The following is a 23907-nucleotide window of genomic DNA, read 5'->3' as shown; positions in this document are numbered from 1 at the left end:
GGGTGACATAATCTATAGGAAAATGAGTTTGAAATGACCCTACCAAGGTTCCCCCCCCCAATCATTACTAAATATCAAGTTCTGTTCAAAGGATGCTTTAAAAATGTTATGATGGATTATATATGTATATGCATACATGTGTGTGGTTTTTTAACCAGTGGGTTTTTAAATCACAACCACACAGCAAAAATGTATTTTGCTTCGCAATGCAGTGCAGATATATATTACCGAAGCAAGTGTTTAATAAAACAATACCAAGTGCAGATAATTTTCTATTCTCTATTTCCTTCTTTTTAAAATGCCCATTGTGACCTGTTAAATTTATGACCAACTGATAGCCTCTAACCCCAAGCGAGAACTGCACTACCTAACCTAGTAATTGTCACTCATCGTCCTACCTGCCCCCATGTGATGCTAGAGCTATGGGGGTGTGGTGGCCGAGGGCATGGTAGCGTTCTCCAAAGACCTTGAGTGAAGGGATGGCTAGGGCTGGCCTAACCCAAGAGTCTCTCTCTCCAGTGCCTCTCTTGGGCATTGGGCGTCTACTTCCATACCCCACAGGAGAGAGGCTCACTCCCTCTGGGTGCCAACAGAATCTTCCTGCTGAACCTGACATTTGACAGGATGGAAGGAGGACAGGTTGCCTTGAGATCTGTAAGGGATGAGGGGAATTAGACATGCTTGGTGGTAGCATGATGGCCAGCGGGCAGAGCATCCAGAGAGGCAGATTTTGGCACAAAATGAGTAATAGACTAATTTTCGTTCTTACCTGAGCCCAGATAAAATTTGATTTGTTTGTGTCCCTCATACAGTTCACTGCTTTAGGACTGACACCTGACTGTATGCACCCCACCTCCCATCTTAAGATGGGTGGTATCCCCAGTGTGGAATGGAGTGTAGCTGTCACCTCCTGGGATTTGGGGCACCAGATTTCAATGTAACAGGAGCCACGGTAGCAGCCACCCACATGGTGCCTATAGAGCTGGTGGGCAGCCAGGACTGCCAGATCTTTTCCTTATGCTGAGCCAGACGTCCACCATTAATTCACATGTCTTTTTTTTTTTAACTTAGAGTTTCGCCTATATTCCTGACACACAGTATTCTATTAAGCCTCAGCTCTGTAGCCTATCCAAAAATAAATCCTTCTTAAAGACATTTAGCTATCAAGCATCGGAGAAAGTGGTATTTGTTGTTTTCTGGGTTTTTTTTTTTCTAAAATTCTGGGCTGGGAGGCATCTGTCGCCCTTTTTGTGAAGTTGAGGTCATGGTCACTCTAGGAGTGACCTTTACATTTCTGAAGTCAGGCGTGTCAACTGTGTGGTTTTCTTTTATTCTACTTGTTAAACATCTCCTTGATCGTGAGCCTCCACAGCTGCTGTTCCTGATAAATTTAGGTCACCCTACACAGAATTTCATTTACTGGTAGCTTTGAAATGAGGCTCCTTCAGGATTCCCAGGAGACCCCTCAAACTTTGGTCCTCCTTCCACTATTACAGCCTCTTTGTACAATGTCATGAGATTGACTCAGACACTTTGCTGACTATGTGATAACGTAGCACTTGATGAATGGTGATCTCCAGGTTCATGTTCATTTCCCTCCCTAGGAAGAAACACCGATCAGCTGGGCTTGCCCCTGGAGGGCCAGATTTACCATAGGATTACCCAGCATTCTCTCCCTTCTCTGCTTTCTCTCAGTAGCACTGTAGGAGAGAACACTTAATTCTGGTTGAATGTCAGCTTAGATAAACATAGGAACAAACTAGAAAGGACTGATGATGTTCTCGTAGGTGAAAAAGATGGTCTCCAATACAAAATAAGCATGAATCAGCACACGTATGCTACCCCGTTTCTCAGTGCTGGTCTTCAACACAGGAAGGGTAGTTGATAACTATAGGCAACATAATAATATATATCAGAGCTAGGAAACTGACCCTAAGCCTGTAGTCACTAGATGCATAAGAAATTTGTAGCATACTCAGGTTTTTCATAGTATGACGGTCCAGATTAAAATCAGATCTAACTGACCCCACATAACCTATCTGAATGTCTGTTTCCTCAAAAATAGGAGGTGGCAGTGCCTCCTTCTGAGCTGGTACGAGGCTGAAATAAGGCAAGCCATTATGAAGTTCCCTGCATCCGGCCCAGAACTGTGCAGAGAGGGGTTTGTAATGCCACGTGACATATTCATGTCTCAGAACACCAGCGCCTTGACCTTTTGAACGTATAAATTTGAAGGCATCATGAGACCCGAAGTGTTTTAAATTGCCCAAATCAACACTCCCCTGCCCCGGGACACTTCTGCTGTATCTGTATTATATTTCAAGAAGTTTCCCTTTTGTCCTCTTGGCCAGACACTGGAATGTCTATCCCATTTGAACCCGGGCTTTAAAAAAGAGTGGGAGCTAGCAGCCGAGTGCCACATGTATGCCGCATCCCTAAATATAAAGTTTTCCGTATCCCTTCGTGGCCCGAGCATCGCTCTCACTGGTGTCTGCTCCCCACTCCCTGGATGGTGGGCAGACTTGCAGGGTGAGGGGCCTGTCCTGGGTTACCGAGCTCTGCCCACAAGTCACATGTTGGGTTTTGAAGTGCCGTTCCTGGTGGCTCACAGACCAGTGCCGAATTCAGCTCGGAGGTCCTGGCAGCGGGTAGCTGATTGATGCTTATGCTTTTGCTCGAGCACCCACGGTTCCCGGGACACAGGAAAAAACTCAGCTGGGTGTTTGCACCCCAGCCAAGGAGGTGTCCTCACAGACCCACCTCCTCTCTGCCGCTTCACGCAGAGGGAACGTGGGTGTGTTGTGAAACGCGGTTCCCCGGTGCATGGGGGCTGCCTGTGCAGAATGCTCGTGGGTCCTGGTGCTCTCGGATGCCCCGAGTTTACGGGGGTGGGGGTGTCTACTGGCAACAGTCCTGGCTGATGACTGCCTCCAGCCTTTCCGTCCCTGCTCAGCCATCCCTGGGACAGCATGTGCTGGCATGAGGCTGGCTGGAAGTCAGACAGCCACAGGAGCCGTTGTTCCTGAAGGGGCAGCTTTGCGGTGGACAACCTAGCCCCCGATACTTCAGACAGAACCGTGTTTTGGGGCACCTGGGTGGCTCAGTTAAGCATCTGACACTTGATCTCAACTCCGATCTTGATCTCGGAGTCATGAGTACAAGCCCTGTACCGGGCGTGAAACCTGCTTAAGAAAAAAAAATTTTTTTTTAATGTGTTTTTATGTATTTTGTTTTCCGAACGTACAGATCTTGTCCTTGACTCGTCGCCTTTTTTGTGTGTGCGTTGCTTCAGTTTGAGTGTTATGAATTAATAATAAAAAAATTGTTTCGTAGGCATTTGTATTTCTTACAACTGAAGATGGATATTTGTGAAGGAAGGTAATGAGAATTTCACATTCTTCTTTTCCTGTCAGTTGCCAGACACTAAAATTCCTGGTTTCAGTCTAATGAGCGTGCATTTCTGGTAACAGTATTAAATGTAGACAAAGGATGGATGTTGAAAGCAGCATCCGGCATGACTTTATGGCCTGGACGTCTGGTTTTAACCCGGTCTCGATTTGGAGAAGTGGAGGATGGATAAACATCATTTCATGTGTCAATTTTATTAGAAAAGGTACAGTTATCTTTCTGGTAAAGACCTGAGAAATTTTAAAGGGAGGGAGAGACCCAGAATGTGAGACGGGCTTCATTGAGGAAGGCAGATCAGGCCTCATTTAGGTCTACTTCCAAGCTCCTTAGTACCTATCATGACTCATTTTCTCACTGGGAGACTTTGTGCTCGAAGGCGTGAGCATCTGCCTATGATTCAGCACGTCTTGTGTGTCAGGACCATCTCCGTGGCCAGAAGTGTGTGAAATGGTCCAAGAAGGGAAAAGAAAGGCCAAGCCAGTGGTCCCTGAGCTGCCTTCTCCGAATGCTGACTTTTCCTTGACTTAAGGGAGAAACTGTAGCCGATGAACTGGTAGAAAGAGTCACAGCTTATTCCCATTCTCCTCATTCTGTCTTTCCCCCTGCCATTTCAACTGAGGTCATCAGAAGCCCCTGGAGGGAGCCCACTGTGTGGTTAGGGGCAGTGAGGCAGGAGCCCAGGAGGCGATTAGGACCAGTATGGGCTCTGGAGACCACAGTAGCCATGAGGTTTAAGGGAGAGCAGTACGGGCTGGGAGTCTTTGCCCTGCCACACGCCCATGGTCCCAGCTGAAAACCACATTTGGGGAGGGGAGGGGGCGGGGCGCCTGGGTGGCTCAGTTTGTTGGGCGTACGACTTCAGCTCAGGTCATGATCTTACAGTTCTTGGGTTTGAGCCCTGTGTCAGGCTCTGTGCAGACAGCTCAGAGCCTGCAGCCTGCTTTGGATTCTGTCTCCTTCTCTCTCCACTCCTCCCCCGCCCATTCTCATTCTCATTCTCATTCTCTCTCTCTCTCAAAAATAAATAAAACATCAAAAAAATGAAAAAAAAAAAAAAGAAAGCCACATGTTGGGGACTTACAGGAGAGTAGAGAAAGGAGGTCCTTCTTGTCAAACCTAGACAGGCATCTTGTGTCCAGCAGGCAAAGAGCTGTTGGAGGTTTTTAAGCAGGAGGTCTGTGGCCAGAGCAGCATCGACAAAGATAGTGCCGGGACACGTAAGAGAAGGCTGGAAGAGGCTGGGGGGCTTCATCTAGATGGAAGGGAGATTTTCAGGCATGGCCCTGAAGATCTGGGGGATGGGTTTGGGGGAGGAACATTTAGAAACAAGATGCATGTTGAATTCTGGATTGCCAGAACCTGATGACTCTCCAGAGCTCCTACAATTAGAAAATTTTTTGTAATTTAGCTCATTCTCCCACTCAGAGGAGGGAAGAATCCCTTCCCTAGCACAACTGCAGGCCTTGGGGCCTCTGCTTAAGCACCCCCAGAAATGAGCTCCCCCTTTTCATGGGGCAGCCTTCTTACATGTCAGGATGACTCCAGGTTGAAATCACCCACTCCTCTCTTGGGTCTTGGCCGCCCTCTACAGCAGTAACAACTTGTCTCTTCTGTGCACTCATTTCTTTTCTCCACAACTATTTCACCAACCACCTGTTGTGTGATGGGCTCTCTACTGTGCTGGTCAAATAAGGCAAGGCCCTGCCCCCTCAGGAGCTCTCAGATGAGCCCTCCACTTAGTAAAATTGGCAGTCTTCATTTTTTCTTTTCCAAACACAATACCCCTCATTAGTTTTGTGTGAAACCTGTTGGGGGCCACATTGTCTTCAATCCCTGGCATTCCTTGTCAGGCCTCTTGGTGGCCTCTACCACCTCTCTGAGGAGAGGGCCTCCTGCTACCAAACACTTCCTGGGTGTGTCAGGGTGGGCGTGGCCATTTGTAGCCATGGATCTTGTGACAGACTTGATGGATCTAATTAGCCCAGACTCCTGGGTGCCCTGATTTGTTTGAACTGTGTGGTTGGCAGTTCCCAAGGCATTCTCTCTTTCCAGCTGAGATAAATGACCTTGTCCATCAGATAGAGACCCTAAAACCTGGAGGGAAAGAAAGGAGTCTGTCTAGGGGCACGTGGCATGTTAGTGGCCACCTTGAGTGACCTTGAAGGCTTTTGGTATTCTTTAGTTTGTATTTATACTGTTCTTTGGAAATGTTCTTTTCTGACTTATTCATAGGATTGTTCCTTCCATCTAAATTGGACCTCCTTAGCCCGTCTCTTCAGTTGTACCCCACGTCCCATTCACCCTGCTCTGCCGCTAGCAGGGACACTGACTTAGGTTTCATTGAAGCCCATCTTGGTAGGAGAGCGAGTGACTGGTGTTTGTGCTCCCCACGGGCTATCTGGGTCTCCAGATGAACAAACAGATGGTGAATATGCCTGGGCGTATCTCCATACTTGGAGAGATTACTTAGAAGTTCTAGCAGGGAACACGTGGTAACTTGAGGGAAGTTGGGGACCCCTCCAGTTGGGAAGGCTACCTTCTTGTGCTGCTTCAGGACTAGCACATAGCACAGCAGATGGGAAGGGGAACCCTGGGCTGTCAACCTGATTAGTCAGAGAGACGGGGGTGACTCACATCTTGGGAATCTCATGAGCTGCCATGGAAACAGTACTTTTTCTCCACTTCCCCTGGGGCTGCGGGAAGAATGCTCTTAAAATCTGCACCTCCCCACCCTGTAAGCCTTCATTTCTGCTGCTTCTACTCAGCCCCTCCTCAGTGCATTTCTCCACCTGGCAGAGATCCCTGGCCCAGGTCTGCTGGCCGAGCTCCTAGGCAGATGGTATAGTTCATGGTTGAACGGAGAAAAGGGAGCAGCCAGAGGATTCAAAGGATGACTAAGCCAGAGATGATGTTATTGACAGAAATGGGGTGTTTGGAGGGTAGTGAGCCTGAGAGGAAGGGAGACCAAGTCTAGCAGCCAGTCCATGGGTTTCTAGCGAGTGGCAGGCAAACTGGGAGGTGGACAGAACATTCCGTATAGATCGGAAGCTTCAGGAGGGTAAATAGATTTAGGAATCTTAACTAACTGTTAAGTAATTTAGAACTCACAGGAGTTTTAAAATTTTAAGATCCTTTTCTATTTTTCCCACCTAAGAGGATGTCACCTTTCTAGAAAGCGGGTAATCAAGAATCATGGAGTCAACCGAAGTCAGATTTAGTTAGAAAGCCCTACAGAAAGTCTCACGTCTTTACTAGAAAGATATGAAGGCTGCCCAATGATCTAAGAGTATGATTTTCTCACTTTTCCTCTTTGTAATATGAGCCTGATCTTTCTTGATCAGCCAAAACCTTGGCCACCATTAGGCCTTTAGCTTCATAGTATTTGTATTACTGTGTATTATTTTAAACACAACAAAGTTCTCCTTTAATTTTAAATCTTTAGTGTTGCATTTATCTTTACTATTTGAGTTGCATCCTAAAATTGTCTTTGTTATGATTCAAGATGTTTTTTAATGGTTAATGCAAGAAAGAAGATAGGTGTTACCCATGATGGACGTTTCAGGCTGTTGTTGGCTCTCTCATGACCTCACTAATGTGTTTTTCTCCTGACAGGTTAACCTGCCCTCTTAACTCAGCGGTGGTTCTAGCATCCTATGCAGTGCAATGTAAGTCACCGAGGGAGCATTTCACAGCTGGACAAGACTGTTCTGACTGATGTCATAAGAAAGTCACTGCCCTTTCCTGTTTGACCAGGTCTCTTCCCCTCTTCCCAGGAATCCTGTTGGGCAAGCTTCTCTCTGGTTGTCTGGAGAGTCCCACTGTCATCCTGACTGACACTGTCCACCCACACAGGGATGTTGGTCAAGGAGAGTGGTGAAGGGGGAAAGAGTGGATGAGCCCATACAACAGAAGTCACCTATCACACACTGTATCAACCAGACCCTCACATATTGTGTCTCATAACAAACCCCAGTGGGGCAAATATTTCTACCAGTCACCACTTATAGACATGGAAACCAAATCCCACGGTTAAGAAATTTCCTGGAGACCACTCCTGCTACTTGCTTGGGATCTAAGGAACTTATTTTTAATTTTTTTTTTTTTAATGTCTATTCATTCTTGACAGAGACAGAGCATGAGCAGGGGAGGGGCAGAGAGAGAGGGAGACACAGAATCCGAAGCACAGAACCAACACAGGGCCTGAATTCACAGACCACGAGATCATGACCTGAGCCGAAGTCGAATGCTCAACCGACTGAGCCACCCAGGCACCCCATATTTTTAGAGTTTCAGTAGAGCTAATGGGTTTTTTTATTGCCCTATAGCAGCAGTGTCCAATAGAAATATAATGTGAGCCACATATGTAATTTTTAGTTTTCTAGTACCCATTATTAAAAAAGGAAAATGAAACAGATGAGTATAGTTTTAATATTTTAATTAATCCAGCATATCGCAAATACTATCATTTTAATATATAATCAATGAAAAAAATTAACAAGATATTTTACATTTTTTTAATATGGAGTCTTCAAAAACCAGTCCAGATTTTATACTTTAAGCACATCTCAATTTCAAGCGTTCAGTAACCACATGTTGCTAGTGGCTGCCACATTGGATAGAAAGTCCATATGGAATTTTCTGTCAAGGCCTGTTTAAGAATTCATTTATTCAGTGAAACTTTGTTGCGCATATATTCCACATCAGGCCCTGTGGTAGACGCGGGGTATGCATGGTGAAAAGGGGGCCTAGCCAGATGGAAGGCGAGGTATCACTTCATAGTTAGCCGTGTGGTACCAGAGCAGTACACTAATGTAGAGGTCGGACAGAGGTGCATGGTATGTAAGAAGGCTCCTCTACCTTTCTATAAGCCCCACAGCATCTTGGCCTATAACCCTCTTAAGCTGACTGTAGGGTAGGGAGTTAAGAGAGCAAGATGGTCAGGTCTCTGAGCAGGTGCTGGCTGAACTACTCACTCTACTTTGGTCTCAGAGGCAAAATAGCAAGAGAAGGCTGACAGGGACTCCTGAGGTGGCCTTAAGTCTGTCCACTCCCCTGGCTGCAAGGAACAGAAATAGGTGAGGGGAAGAGCAAGGTGGCTGGGCGGGCCCACAGCTTATCTGCCCACCTGCGGGATACCAGGAAGTGGAAGACAGACCTTTAACAATGACCCTACTCACTAGTAAGGTCAGATCCAGTCTCAGTCTCCCCAGATAGCCTGCATCTCCTTTTCTCCAATGGGAAACCAAGAAGAGGTTGCACAGTGACAGGCCTGGGTAGATTTGAAAGTTCCCCTCTCCCTACAACACAGCTGGAACAGACCCGGCCATGTTGTATCCAGATGGGAAATGGCATGGCCACCAGTCAGCCTGTGTCCTTACTGGTCTTTAGACCTCATGGACTCCATGTCTGCCAGGCTGATCAGCTGAAGAGACCAGCTTTGCTATATCCCGGTGTGAGTTTGGTGTTCGCAGCTGGAGCTTTGAAGGGCAGGAACACTAGGAAGGACATAGTCAAACTAAATTTAGATCCTGGCTTCTCCACTTGCCACTAATGTGGTATTACCTCCCTGAATTCCCGGGGGGGGGGGGGGGTTTCTGTAAAACAGAGATGATGGTGGTGATTACAACTCAAAATTGACTGAGTCAAATCATACATGTAAGGAAATGTATAACTAGAAACTTTACAGCCGGACCCTTGCTGGTAACTGAGTCAATGAGCACGTTCCTGGAGCCATGTTGCCTGGGCTTGGACTCTTCCACTAATACATCATGACCCTGAGCCTCTCCAGGCCTTCATGTCTTCATCTGTGAAGTGGTGATAACTGTGTTTACTTCCTAGGGTTGTAGTGAGGATGGAATGAGTTATTATATGGAAAGCTCTCAGGATAGCGCCCGCCGCGTGGCAAGTGCTCACTTGCGCTCTGTTTTCATGTCTGCCCAGAAGAAAACTTTCTGAAGAACTGCCTTTTGTAAACAATAAACTCTATTTAGAGTAAAATTTAAGAACCAAATACGAAAATCCTATTCTAAGTCAGGTTCTCCCCTCTGCAAACAAGTGATAGAACTGGGCTAAAGGAAGTTATTAGCATCGGGAAAGCAGACACTAGTTTCCGTGGAAATATTAGCATGACTCTCATGCTTAATGAAATCATGTGTTGTCAGACAAGCAGTTTTAAGTATAAGCTCTTTATTCCTTCACTCTCAGGAAGTACATATATATTCTTCCTGATACTTCTGTGCATGCATTTCTCTAAGATTAATTCTTAGGGTACTGCTGGATGTCTAATTTTTATCTACTACATTTCACTAAATTGTCCTGGCAGGGGTGTGTCATATGAAGATAAGCCCCACTAGTGACAAGCAAACCAAAATCACATTTTCTTACTAGATAAAAAGTAATGTAGGTAAATACTGGAAAATATTTTTTTTAATGTTTATTTTTGAGAGAGAGAGACACACACACACACACACACACAGCATGAGTGGGGGAGAGGCAGAGAGAGAAGGAGACATAGAATCTGAAGCAGGCTCCAGGCTCCCAGCTATCAGCACAGAGCCCAATGCAGGGCTTGAACTCAAGATGGACTGTGAGGACTGTGAGATCATGACCTGAGCCAAAGTCGGACGCTTAACTGACCGAGCCACCCAGGCACCCCAAATACCTGAAAAGATTTTATAGGTTGCTGGTGGCCTCAAGTATTTAGGAGGCTCAAAGAATAAAGTTCTTAGAAATACGTATTCATTCCATAATGTCCCTTGACCTCTGTCACGTGCAGGTTCTGTACCAGTCTTAGGGTGCACAGACAGAGCATGGCCTCTCTCTGGAGTCCCCTGCCTGCTGGGGAGGCACAGGTGGGCCAGCTGATGGTGGCAGTGAGGGTGAGCACAGAGGATGCACTCCATCTTGCATGGGGGAGAAGGAAGCGAGTCCAGAAAAGCTTCTTAGTGATGACCCCTGAGAAGAGCCTCCAAGATTAAGCTGGTGTTGGATGAATAACATGTAAGGGGCTTGCTTATATTACATAAAGGACTTTCCCGACAGAATAGTTTGACAGCTGGAAATGCCGCACATTTGAGTGTCTGGAATATACTCTCTGTTTCCTGCACAATATAAAATTTTAGCCAGAAGAATGCATGGAACTTAAGACAATGTACTTCCCACATAAACACTCATTTCCTTATCTTCCTGCTATAATTAGCTTGTGCATGTGTTGCTTCCCCACGAATAGGAAAGTGTATTGCTCTGGAGGTTAGGGTGTGTGGTATAGTAAGTAGATGAAGGTTATGGACTGTGGTCAAAGTCTAGGCTCCAAGTTACCAGCTGAGCAGTGTGGGCAGGTCCCTTCCTTGAGTCGCCCTTCCCTTAACTGTTTCATAGGGACAAAAGCAATGTCTGTCGCTGGGTTGTCACGAGCGCTTTGAAATCAACAGGGGAACCTCTATGTGCTTGGCCAGGTGTTTGCAGATGACTATTTAACTTTGTTTCCCTCTAGTGGTGAGCACAAAACTTTGCACGGAGTAGCCGACTAAGATTCCAAGGGAAAACCACCCTACAGGGAGATTCCCTCTAGGCCTTTTGTTAGGTTCAGACATTTGTCAGTGACTTGACTAAAGATGACCTTGCTGTTCATGTTTGCAGAAGGGCCCAGGGGTTGGGATTTACCAGCTAAAACAGATGACCAAGTCAAGGTCCAAGAGGCTCACCATGAGCAAATGAAACCAATAGAGTAAAATTTAATCAGACTCTGCCTTGAGGCTTAGGAAAAGCCCTTTGCAGCATTTGGCTGCCCTCTGGGGACATAACCCCTGTCTTCAGCAAATGGCGAGCAGCAGCTTGGACCTGGCAGGCAGGCTGGTGGGAATGGTAGGAGCATAAGCTGGGGGGCATGGATCACCTGGGTTCTGGTCTTGACTGCTGGAAGTGGCTTCAGTGATATGGGAAGTCCCTTGTCTCTGGACCATAGTTTCCTCTCTTTTTTTTTTTTTTCTCTTTCTTTTTTTTTTTTTTCTCTTTCTTTTTTTTTTTTTTCTCTTTCTTTTTTTAGTTTCTTCCCTTTTAAAACGAATTTATGCAAGATAATTTTAAGACTTTCTCATGCTGTCCTCATTGGGGGCTCTGTGTCAGGGCATCTAAATTATTTCCTATAAACACACGGTTCTATACTTCATAATGTACAAACTCACCTATACACCACACTTGTGCTTACATAATCCAGCCTTGACATTGCAGTCCATAGCTTAGCTGCATTTGGCTGGCCTTAACAGCCTATGGTCTACCCTTGACCAGGTCTGTGTGCATAGAGCACTTGGCTTTTTAGGCCCTCTTCCCTTTCCAAAACTGAACTTTGTAGTAGCCTTTGTTTCAGTTAGTTCTGAGCACTGTGTCCCTGAGCACCTAGTGGGTGCCATGCATAGGTGCTAGGCCCCAGGGATGAGTCTGCCTCACTCCCAGCCCTCAGGGAAGAGTGTAAGGAGGAAACAGATCCCTTCATTATGGTGTGGATCTCAAAGAGCAGCTCTTGGGTGTGGTGGCAGTTGAGGATGAGCAGGGCATGTGCTTGCATCTAGCCTCTCCTCTTTGTGATGAATTCCCCTAAGCAGCTCCCCGGCTCATCTCCTTCCCTCCTGAGATTGGCCATGAAGCATCACAGCAGCTTCTCCCGGTCCCCATCCTCGTGTCACAGAAGGAGCTGTTTGATTTAGAACTCTGTGTTGAGTGGGTGCTGTACAACGCTAGCCCTCAGAAGCTGCCTAGCGTTGAAGCCAACTGTGGGAAGAATTCATTGAAACCTTTGGAAAGATCAAGGTTAATATTTTTAAGAAAAAGATGAAAGTGTCCCATTAACAAAATGAAATACTACTGGAATGCCTGGGTGGCTCAGTCGGTTAAGGGGTTCAGCGCCGGGCTTCGGCTCAGGTCATGATCTCAACAGTTTGTGGGTTTGGGCCCCACGTCGGGTGCTGTGCTAACGCTCAGAGCCTGGAGCCTGCTTCAGATTCTGGGTTTCCCTCTTTCTCTCTACCCCTCCCCTGCTCACACTCTGTCTCTGTTTCAAAAATAAATAAACACAAAATTTTTTTTCAATTAAAAAAAAGAGAAAATGAAATACTAGAGTAATTGCCCATCAGAACTAGAACTTGTTTTTCTCCTGTTTTTATAAAGATGGAAAAACTGAATCTTCGTGAAGGAAGGCAGGTGTCCCTGTGTCCCACAGGCAAGATCCTTAGGTGCCCCACCCAGGGTCTTTTTCCCAGTCTCCTCAACAGTCCAGACACCCAAATGGTTTGAATCCCCAGGGCAGCCATGTGCAACTCTCAGGAATATCTATTACACAGTAGATGTCAATGAATCACGTTTGTAGAATGGCAGTCAAGAATCTTGAGGGAGAGGTGCCACTTAGAGCAGGGATGGATCTGGGAACCCCTCTGTAAGGCCCTCTTCCTACACCCTCTGCAATTGCAGGTCTCCAGTGTTTCCCTGACTCCCCCAAGAATGTTCCTTCTGCCCCAGAATTCTGCCCTCACCTTGCCAGGGCCCGTCAGCCCCACCCACTCCCAGCCCTCATGCCACCCCCCACTGTGCCTCCGAACACATCCTGGTTCCATTTCTTCCACCACTTTTCCAAATTCCGGGGACCTGGTCAAGGTGCAGGCCGTGGTCAAGTCAGCATAACCTGCCTTCTGCCCACACACATTTTTTAGAGCAGGCTGGTCCAGTGTTGTGATCACCTTGGGCTACTAGAGAGTCCGTCTTCTGCACAGGACGTGGCATACAGGGCATGGCATTTTTGAGTGGCTTCTCTTACTTCTCTTTATCCAGGGGTACGGTGCAAACTGCAGGGCTCACCACAGAGCATGGGTTTAGAATAGGGCCTAGGTTAGACTGTCCAAATGTCTGGCCGCGGGGAGAGAACATTCAGCTGAAGCATGTGTGGTGGTACCACATAGGGTTCAGATAGAAATGTAGAATCTGGAGCTAAGGAGAAGCTCAAGTTCATGCAGTGGTAGAACCTCTTGGAAGAATACTTCCAATGCTTTTCTTGTGATGCTATAGATGCTTGTGAATGCAGACCATATTGAAAAGGCGATTTCCTCCTCATTCTGTCTCGATAGCGCATTTTGGAGACTATGATTCTTCCATTCATCATCCAGGCTATCTTTCTGATAGTCAGTTTATACCAGATCAGAACGATGACTTTTTAACGAAGGTGGAATCGCTCCACGAACAGCACAGGTGAGAAGAGGGGTGGGGTGGCCTACTTTGGGAACCCAGGTCGCACATTTCAGACCTTATGTTCCCTTGTGTCTGATGTGTTCTCTTCCTTTTGTTCATGAATCCTCTTTTAAGCTGTCGGAGGTTTGTGAACCTTTGAGATGTTACGATGGCAGATATATTTGGCATAACTAGCATTTCTGTAAAGTGCAAAATCCGGTAAGAGTTTAAGGGGATTTACAGCATTCTTTTTTAGGGTGTCATTGAAATCTGTTAATTCCTAGCGGAAATGCCCTTTTTAAATATGCCCCACAAATTGACCTACCAGGCAACTTTTAACAGTTGACCACATTTGATAAAATGGGTGGCTCCATCAAGCATCATTGAATAGACAGGCAGGTGGACGAATGCCAGGAGGCCCTGTGAATCCCACATCCTCCCTGGCTTCGGGTCGTGAAACCGCCCTCATTCCAGAAGGGAGGCCCGGTCTTCCGTAGCTGCCGCAGACCCAGCTTCCACTCCAGCAGATATGCCCGATTCTGGGCTCCTTGTCCTTTGCCTCATTTTATTCAAAGCTACAGAGAGGCAACTCTATAGTCCAGGTCAGATCAGGGCCATCCTGACCAGGAAGGCCAGGTCTCAAGGGACCTGATGTTGTTGGGAAGGCTGCAAAAACAAAGGCCAAGCAATTGGCGTCCCTTCTAAAAGGCACGGCCAATCCTCCCTCCCAGAATTGTTTCCCAGGCAGAAGCCAGCATCCTAAAATAGCACAGTGACGTTTGGGAGTTTGAGGCTGCCAGAAGAATAGATAAAGGTGGAAAGACCTGAAGAGCACCTATCAAGTAAGCAACTTGGAACAAGGAGGGTGGGAATTCCGAAAGGTGACTTCCTTCCGTATCTGAGTATTGAGAGCCTAATAATGGGAAGTATTATTCAGTAAAGGACTTGAGCAGGTGGTGAAGTCCTATTCGGTGGGCAAGAGAAAAGACCTGGTTTAGTAGAATTTAGGGTGAGATTGTTGAAGATTAATAACATAAGGCATTTGATAACCTTACAGAAATGTTACCAATTTGGAGGGGATTTTTATGTTAAAAATTGGAGTTGTGTGCTCTGTTGATTCGAGAGCTCTGCGTTGTCTCTTGTCTTCTGTAGTGGACTAAAGCAGTCAGAAGCTGAATCTTGCTTTATCAACATAGCACGGACCCTCGACTTCTATGGAGTGGAGCTACACAGCGGTAGGGTAGGTACCCTTGGCATTTCCGGGTTCAGAAATTAATTTCCGAAGGTTTGAAAACTTCTTTGAGACTATGTCTTTTCCGGTATAATAAAAAAAGGGCTTTGTGTAACAATATTCAGAAAGTTTATAAAGTTGGTTATCCAGTTGTTTTTTCATGTTTCGTGCTTCCATGGGGTCGGGGGGCGGGGTGGTCATGGGGATTAGAAACAAGTAGTTTTTATTTTTATTTTATTTTTATTTTTTAAAAAATGTTTATTCACTTTTTGAAAGAGGGCGCACGAATGGGGGAGGGGCAGAGAGAGACAGACAGAACCTGAAGCAGGCTCCAGGCTCAGAGTGGTTAGCACAGAGCCTGACGCAGGGCTCGAACTCACAAGCTGTGAGACTATGACCTGAGCTGAAGTCGGATGCTTAACTGACAGAGCCACCCAGGCACCCCAGAAACAAGTAGTTTTTAAAAATTTTTAATGTTTATTTTTTTTTTTCAACGTTTATTTATTTTTGGGACAGAGAGAGACAGAGCATGAACGGGGGAGGGGCAGAGAGAGAGGGAGACACAGAATCGGAAACAGGCTCCAGGCTCTGAGCAGTCAGCACAGAGCCCGACGCGGGGCTCGAACTCACGGACCGCGAGATCGTGACCTGGCTGAAGTCGGACGCTTAACCGACTGCGCCACCCAGGCGCCCCTAAAAATTTTTAATGTTTATTTTTGAGAGAGAGGGGGAGAGAGAGAGAGAGAGAGACACAGAGCATGAGAGGGGGAGGGTCAGAGAGAGGGAGACTCGGAATCAAAGTAGGCTCTAGGCTCTGAGCTGTCAGCACAGAGCCTGACGCAGGGCTCGATGCCACAAACTGTGAGATCGTGACCTGAGCCAAAGTCGGACACTTAAATGACCAAGCCACCCAGGTGCCCCAGAAACAAGTAGTTTGTAAAGATGATTTCATATGATGATTAAAGAAGCAAAAAATGTGTCCATTTTCCAAGTGATATTTTAATGAGCCAAGGTGTTTACTATTTCATCTCATTGCTGTTCAAATTACCCAAATATGACAGCTTTTTCTTTTAAAGTTTATTTATTTATTTTGAGAGAGAGAGGGCACGTGTGCACACATTGGGGGGGGGGTGGGTAGAGAGAGAGAATCCCAAGCAGGCTCCACCCTCAGCACAGAGCCCTAAATGGGGCTCAATGCCATGACTGAGATTGTAACCTGAGCCAATATTAACAGTTGGATGCTTTTAAAAATTACAATGTTATTGGGGCACCAATATTGGGTGGCTCAGTCGGTTAAGTGTTCGACTTTAGCTCAGGTCATGATCTCACAGTTCGTGAGTTCGAGCCCCACATCGGGCTCACTGGTGTCAGAGCAGAGCCTACTTTCGATCCTCTGTCCCCTCGTCTTTCTGCCCCTTCCCTGCTCATGCTCTGTCTCTCTCTCTCTCAAAAATAAACATTAAAAAAATTTTTTTTAATTATAATGGTACAATCATGAAAACCAATAAATATTTTAATTGATTGTGACTTTTAATTTTTTTTAATGTTTATTTTTGAGAGAGAGAGTGGGGGAGGAGCAGAGAGAGAGGGAGACAGAGAATCCCAAGCAGGGCCCTCACTGTCAGCACAGAGCCCAGTTTGGGGCTCTAACTCGTAAACCGTGAGATCATGACCTGAGCCAAAATCAAGAGTCAGACGCTTAACTGACTGAGCCACCCAGGAGCCTCTTGTTGTGACTTTTTAAATAAAATTGACTAGGGGCGCCTGGGTGGCTTAGTCGGTTAAGCGTCGACTTCGGCTCAGGTCACGATCTCATGGTCTGCGAGTTCGAGCCCCGCGTCAGGCTCTGTGCCGACAGCTCGGAGCCTGTTTCGGATTCTGTGTCTCCCTCCCTCTCTGACCCTCCCCCATTCATGCTCTGTCTCTCTTTGTCTCAAAAAAATAAATAAACGTTAAAAAAAAAAGTTTTAAATAAAATTGACTAATATCCATCATCTACTGAGTAATTTCTATCTGCCGGATACAGTGGCTTGCTTATTTCCCCCAGTAATGCTGTGAGGTATTATCATTACCCCCATTTTACAGATGGAGAAACTGATACTCAGGGACTTTTGGAAGGTCACACAGCACAGAAGTAGCAGCTTTAGTACATGACCCCAGCACTGTCTAGTTGGCCTCTGACCTTTCTATTTTCTGCCAGTAATTGGTCCACATCATATACAAAAGAAAGCAAATATTGAATACCTAGTAGGTACTAGGCATTGTTGCAGATGCTTTCATGAGACCACAATGTCTCGTTTAAAGATTATAGCAACCTTGAGAAATCAATATTCGAATCATCCCATTTTACAGTGAGAAAATGTAGGCTCAGGGAAGTTGAGTAAATAATCAGACTCTACATCTGAGAGTTTTGCGATTCATAGAAACACTTTCATTTCTTTTGTGCCATTCCAATCCCATAACCGTGTGATAGGCAAGTTACAGCCTCAGTAATAAAGGAGGAAGAAGATATGGGCTCTTATAAAATATCAACTTTGGGACTTGATGGTTAATTTTTATTCCGTTGCAAATAATCACTTGCCATGGAATGTTGTGGAGAACTTTCTTCAGCAGTGAAGTGGACTTTATCTGTATCTGAGTTGACCTGCACTCTCCCTACCCCCTGTGTCCCATGAGTGACCTCGAGCCAGATGATTACCTGCCTGGCTCACACCTCCCAGGGTATCAGAGGGAGCTGGGTTACCTTTGACTATGTTGTGTCAGGCAGAACCCCCTACACACCAACGACCTGACGCCACAGAGCTCACTTCCCAGTAGTTCAAAGGCTCCGATGGGTCCCAGCAACCCTCCAGGTGCAGTGACTCGGCAGCCAGGCTGCCTCCATCTTGAGGCTTCACCTAACATGGCCTCGTGTGTGTGGCAAGGGAAGAGCAAGTTGGAGGGTTGGCTTCACAGCAGCTCTGAAATGATTCAGCCCAGAAGAGATCCATCACTGCTCCTAGAACATTGACCATGACTAGTCACGTGACCCTGCCTTCTCCAGTACAAGTGTATCTGGGAAGTGTGGGGACAGGCGTGGGAATTTAGTGGATAGTTACTATCCTGGCTTGAGTTGCATGTGATCCCAGCTGGGTACCCAGGAGTGAATACTCTGGACTTTCGACTGTATCAGTCAGCAGTGTTTTGTTTGGCCAATTTCTCTAATTCCCCTTGTTCATATCACTGTCCACAAATGATTTGTCACACCACATCTTGAAAGGCAAAAGGAAATGAAAATATAATTATACCTGCCACATGTTCTCTAATTTTAGCCTTTGGAGAGGTGGGTTTGATAATCCTTATTATACAAAAGGAAAAATTAAGGCTCAGTAGCCCAAAATAACACAGCTAATAGGTGACAAACCTAAACTTCACACTCAGTCGTAACTAAGTCAGACTCTGCCCCCGCTCCTATTGAATATAATTTGGAGTATATGATAGGGTAAATTGGGGCATAGGTGACTCAAGGGAAGGAAATGTTTTATTTTAAAATTTTGTTTTACTCAGGGAACCTGGGTGGCTCAATCAGTTGAACATCCGACATTGGCTCAGATCATGATCTCACAGTTTGTGAGTTCGAGCCCCACGTTGGGCTTGTTGCTCTCAGCACAGAGCCCCTTTTGGATCCTCTGTCTCCCTGTCTCTGCCCCTCCCCATGTTTTCATTGTCTACGGCAATGCCTAGCGCACAGGCTCTTAATAAATGTTGAGTGTATTGGATTTGTAGGCTGTATTTCTTTCTCGATTGGATTTAAAGTCAGCAGTTCTACACTTCACGACAGTAGCTAAAGCCTTTTCAGTGATGAAAGTTGAGATTGGTATAAAGCTGTGCAGAGGGTGAGGTCTTTCTGATGTTCACATGATATCTAATACTAATTGTAGGAAATGTACAATTGGATATTCGTTTCAAGATTCCGTGGAATGATGAGTAGGCCTTGCTGGTAACTCTCTAACCCAGAGGGACCCAGATGTTGCTCTCAGGCAGCGCGTGTGCATTTTAGAAGAGTCTGGTGCTAAGCATTTGGATCTTAAGTATCAGTTGCCTGTTTTCCATAACATTCTTCCTTTGGAGCTTATACATACTGCTATTTATAACAGCGTGGGTGCTTGAGTTACCAGAGGGCATAAGCATGACTGTAACACACTGAATCTCGGTTCTTCCTTTTTACAGGATCTGCACAATTTAGATCTAATGATTGGGATTGCTTCTGCGGGCATTGCCGTGTACCGAAAATACATTTGCACAAGTTTCTATCCTTGGTAAGTGCAAACCACTTCTAATTATTTTCTGAATCATGCTTTAAAAATATGCTGAACAAAAGAAATGTTATGTCTAATTTTAAACTGGTATTTCTAAAGGAGGGGTGGAGACCAGGTTTTTACCTCTGACCTCTGAGGTTCATCCAGATTCGGTACTTGGGAAAAGGAGTTTGGTTTCCACTGGCAGCCCCTTCCTCCGGTCACCCTGTGGTTTGGGATACTCTGTGGAAACAGGGATGAAGTGGCTCAAGGCAGGTTTTGGAGTTACAGAGTCCTGGGCGGTACATTGGCCAGAACTCAGAGAACTTCCTTTGGGCAGGAACTGTATTGTCACTGTGGTTCCTTAGTTATTAGTTGGACTTTTACTAAGTATTCTGTTCTGGTCTACAAACTCAGGGGACCAAACAGACTTAATCCTCACAAGACCACTCTGAAAAAGGCAGTGCCTTCCAACTACGTCATACAGGACTTGTTAGCAGAGGCTCAGATCTGTGCATCCCTTATTGAATGATCTTGAGCACTTAGGGGAGGTGTCTGAGCCTCAGTTTCATCATCTGAGAACTGGGAATAATAATATGTTGCAGGACTATTGCAAGGCTTAGTTGAGGGACTAATGTAAAGCTTTTAGTAGGGAACCAGTATATAAAAATGCACATGGGGGCTATAATCGTGTTCTTATGCAAACTTGACACATGGCCATTAAGTACCAGAGTGGAGATGTGGACCCAAGTCTGTCTGGTTGCTGTCTGTCCTCCCTCTGCTGCTCCACACTGCCCTCAGCTGGTCTCCCCAGGCACACACCAGCTCAAGCAGAGCTACACTGTCACAAAAGCAAATGACCACAAACAGCGCACATTGCCCATGGTTCTCGTTATTTAAAAGCTACATCATGATTCAGTAGTCCTTATGTGATACTCAGCTTCAGTGAGCTCCTTGGTATGCAGCTGAGGCTACAGGCCTGTTGTCATTCCTACCGCGGGGTAAACTCTAGGAAGCGGAGAGCCCGTGCTCCTCATGGTCATGGAGTAGAGGATACACGTTGTGAGGCATCAGCTGCCAGCCAGCTGATCCCTGTGTGCATTTTATATGTTTCATTTTTTTGCAGGGTGAACATTCTAAAGATTTCTTTCAAAAGGAAAAAGTTCTTCATACATCAACGACAAAAACAGGTGAGTTATGTCTACACTTGCTTTGTTTCTTGTGTTTTTAGCCACTTCAGCTCTTAGTTCTTCAGCAGGTGAAGGCAGCTGGCCGTCTGTGTGACTGGGGGGAGAAAGAGCATGGCATGTGGGGGGGAGAAAATGGAAGTTGGAGTCCAGAGTTGCCTGTAGAATTCACTGTGTTTATCTGATAGCAGACGTAACTTGCTTTGGAGTTAGTAACGATGAGTTTGGATCCTCACTCTTCTACTTACCAGCTGGGCTGGTTACATAACCTCCCCTAGCCCAAGTTAGCTTGTTTCCAGAAATGTAGTAGTACCCACCTCTCCGGGAGTCGAGAAGATTAAATAAAAGCATTGGTCAGAGCACCTGGCATGAGCCCATGCAGCATAGCAATACATATCATTGAGATCAGTTCCTCCCCTTGATGTGTTTAAACATGCACAGTAACCTTTGCATGTGTCTCCTAAGAGGGACCACCACTCTCCAGATGACTCTCGTTATCAGTATGGAGAAGAGGGCTAGAAAGTGCTACCAAGTGGAGGTGCTGGAATTTGAATCAGAGATACCATGCTCTATCCTGTTATGTCCTGTATTTTTTTTATTTTTTTAATGTTTATTTTTAAGAGAGACAGACAGACAGACAGACAGAGTACAAGCAGGGGAGGGGCAGGGAGAGAGAGGGAGACACAGAATCTGAAGCAGGCTCCAGGCTCTGAGCTGTCAGCACAGAGCCTGATGCGGGGCTCGAACTCATAGACTGTGAGATCATGACCTGAGCCGAAGTTGGATACTCAAATTTGAGTGAACCACCCAGGTGCCCCATGTATTTTTCACTTATTGTCACTATGTTCATTTCCCAGGGTTTCAAAGATAATGTGTACTTAAAATGGCTCCACATAGCAGTGATCACTTGGAAATGAGGACACCAGAGCTCAGAGCAAACTAGGACTAGAATCTGGGTCTCCTGACCCCCCCCCCCATTGCAAGATCGAAGGTGGCCCCAAAATGCACAACATGGTAATAAAACATGAAAACAGAAAACTTAAACTCAGGTAGGATGAGGGTCAAGGAAATGATTAAATTAACTCCGTGCTCAGGGGAACGCAAGTAAAGAAATCCAAAGGCTTATAAAATCTCAAGTTTCAGGTAAGTGGAAGACATTCTTCAGGAGAGATTTTCCCAGAGCTAAGTTTTAAAAGAAATGTATCACACAGCCTTTATCTGGTTGGTCCAAATATATCCAACCTAGGAATGTAAGCACATTCCAAATCAGAGTGTTCATGGAGAATCACAAGTGATGATAAAGGGGAGAGCCAGGTCATCTTTTCCACAGGAATAAGATGCTTAACTGATCCTGCTCCTGAATAGTCCTATGACACTGGTGTCTGACCTAAGGCATTTTGAAGCTGGTTTTCCACATTCTGTTATATCTTCCCTGATGACCACTGATGCGGACATAGAACATCTATGCACCTTTGCCCTTTCATCTGTGCGGATGAAATCTCTACTGTGCTTTTTCCTCCCAGACTGAATCCAGGGAACATATTGTGGCCTTCAACATGTTAAATTACCGATCTTGCAAAAACTTGTGGAAATCCTGTGTGGAACACCATACATTCTTTCAGGCTAAGAAGCTACTACCTCAGGAAAAGAATGTTCTGTCTCAGTACTGGAGTATGGGCTCTAGGAACCCCAAAAAGTGAGTATTCTTGAGGGACAGTATCCACACTAGAGTGAAATGTGAATGTGTCCTGGCCACTGCTGGGTAGAGGACATCCTCGGGGGAAGGGACGCCATCATCCAGGGACCCCAGGCGCAGAGCTGGAGCTGCGCAGTTCAGAGTCTCCCCAGGGGCAGCAGTGTCTCTTTCCATGCAAACTCAGATACTTCTATTCCTCTGCTTCCTTTCTGTCTCCTCAACTTTGCTGCCCCTGGAACACCCAAGCAGCCAGAAATGCAGCTGCTCCTATACCGTGTCATACTAAGAGAAGCGGGTGGCAATGACTCTGAGGGTCGTCATGGTACCAAGACAACCCCTCCCACCATCTGTTACATCTTCCCTGATGACCGCTGATGCGGACATCCCTAATAACGAGTGAACAGAAATAATGCTTCCCAGGGGCGTGCCTGGGTGGCTCAGTCGGTTAAGCATCTGACTTCGGCTCAAGTCGTGATCTCACGGTCTGTGAGTTCAGGCCCCACGTCTGGCTCTGTGCTGACAGCTCGGAGCCTAGAGCCTGCTTCCGATTCTGTCTCCATCTCTCTCTTCCCCTCCCCCACTCACGCTCTGTCTCTCTCAAAAATAAATAAACATTAAAAAAAAAATTTAAAAAAAAAGAAAGCTTCCCAGAGTCAAGTGACTTTGGGATATGCTACCTAGTAACAACCACAAAATAACAGTAATAATGAGAACCGCCAGTTGAGTGTTTAGTTGGTACCATGCGCATACTTAATTATATTTAAGTATAATTAGTATCTACAGGAATCATATTAAAAAATCATATTAAAAATGTTTAATGAGTAGTACAGTGGAAGAAATTACTCTTATAAAATTGTAACTTTAGATGACAATGCATTCCCTAAACTAATCATGCAGTTTATATTTTTTGTGTATTTATTCTAAGACTGCCTGCTCAGGACCAGATACAGCAGAAATCATTTATCAAGTTATTGTAAACTATTGGTTTGAAAAACTGCTCTCGTAATTTTGCATTGTTGTTGAAGTGGCTATTACTAATGAAATAATGCCCCTGTCTGAGCCATTATCTGGTATGTGGGACTGTATCACACAATTCCAGTGACTTTCCTATTATGTTGATAATCATTAGTTAGCTTTTTATAGATTCAGTTAAGTAGCGAATTAATGTTAGTAGCAGTGGTAGTATCTGTGATGCTAAGTGCTCTCTCTCAGCTTCTGATAAACCCAGAGCAAATATATTTTCAAAGTTTGCAGTTCCTGTAATATTGTTTCTAGTATTTTATACATTCAGTAGCTATTACTGAAGATGTCACAGACATAACTTACTGGAATATAGTTTTTACATTAGTTGAACCTAATCCTTTGAGCCGGCTGATAGGATTAGATAGTGAGCAGTTGAAAGCATGGACCGTTGCTAAGAAAACTGAGTTCAAATTCTACCACTGTCACTTCAATTCAGATGTCTTTGTTTCTGAAAAATGTAGCCAACATGGAGTTGGGGGTGAGGTGGGGCAGGTTCTGGTTACCCATTGTGGCAGAATAACCTACCCCTATTTTGGTCCCTTGAAACAACAAGCTTGGGGCGCTTGGATGGCTCAGTCCAGTGTCCAACTCTTGATCTCAGCTCAGGTCATGATCTCAGGGTCATGAGTTCAAGTCCCACGTTGGGCTCCATGCTGGTATGGAGCCTACTTAAAAACAAAACAAACAGAAAACCACAATCTTTCTGTCATCTGTCAAGATTTTGTGGATAAAGAATTTAGGAAAGACCATGTAGTAGACTGGGATTTCTCAGTGACAGGCAACTGGTGGCCGGGCTGGACTATGGATCCAGGATGACTTTGCTCCCATGCTTGATGGCATGATGGGAAGGCTGGACTCAGCTGGACCCTTCAC

The 23907-nt window shown here is 45.6% G+C and overlaps 1 protein-coding gene across 2 annotated transcripts in view; it reads left to right on the top strand.

Annotated features, from left to right (window-relative positions):
• Positions 1-23907, top strand: part of PTPN3 (protein tyrosine phosphatase non-receptor type 3) — a 77117-nt gene that overhangs the window by 9339 nt on the left and 43871 nt on the right. For both annotated transcript variants that reach the window (XM_047099514.1, XM_047099504.1), the window contains exons 5-11: positions 3334-3378; positions 7021-7073; positions 13521-13641; positions 14773-14860; positions 19061-19149; positions 20255-20318; positions 21839-22011. In XM_047099514.1, the coding sequence (XP_046955470.1) occupies positions 3334-3378; positions 7021-7073; positions 13521-13641; positions 14773-14860; positions 19061-19149; positions 20255-20318; positions 21839-22011 (633 nt within the window). The remainder of the gene's footprint in view (positions 1-3333; positions 3379-7020; positions 7074-13520; positions 13642-14772; positions 14861-19060; positions 19150-20254; positions 20319-21838; positions 22012-23907) is intronic.

Source organism: Lynx rufus, unplaced genomic scaffold (genome assembly GCF_022079265.1).
Source record: "Lynx rufus isolate CCGP_SWC_20201006 ecotype Redwood Valley unplaced genomic scaffold, mLynRuf1.p SCAF_10, whole genome shotgun sequence".
NCBI classification, from domain to species: domain Eukaryota; kingdom Metazoa; phylum Chordata; class Mammalia; order Carnivora; family Felidae; genus Lynx; species Lynx rufus.
Note: the sequence above shows the minus strand (reverse complement) of the source record. Positions and strands in the feature narration are given on the sequence as shown.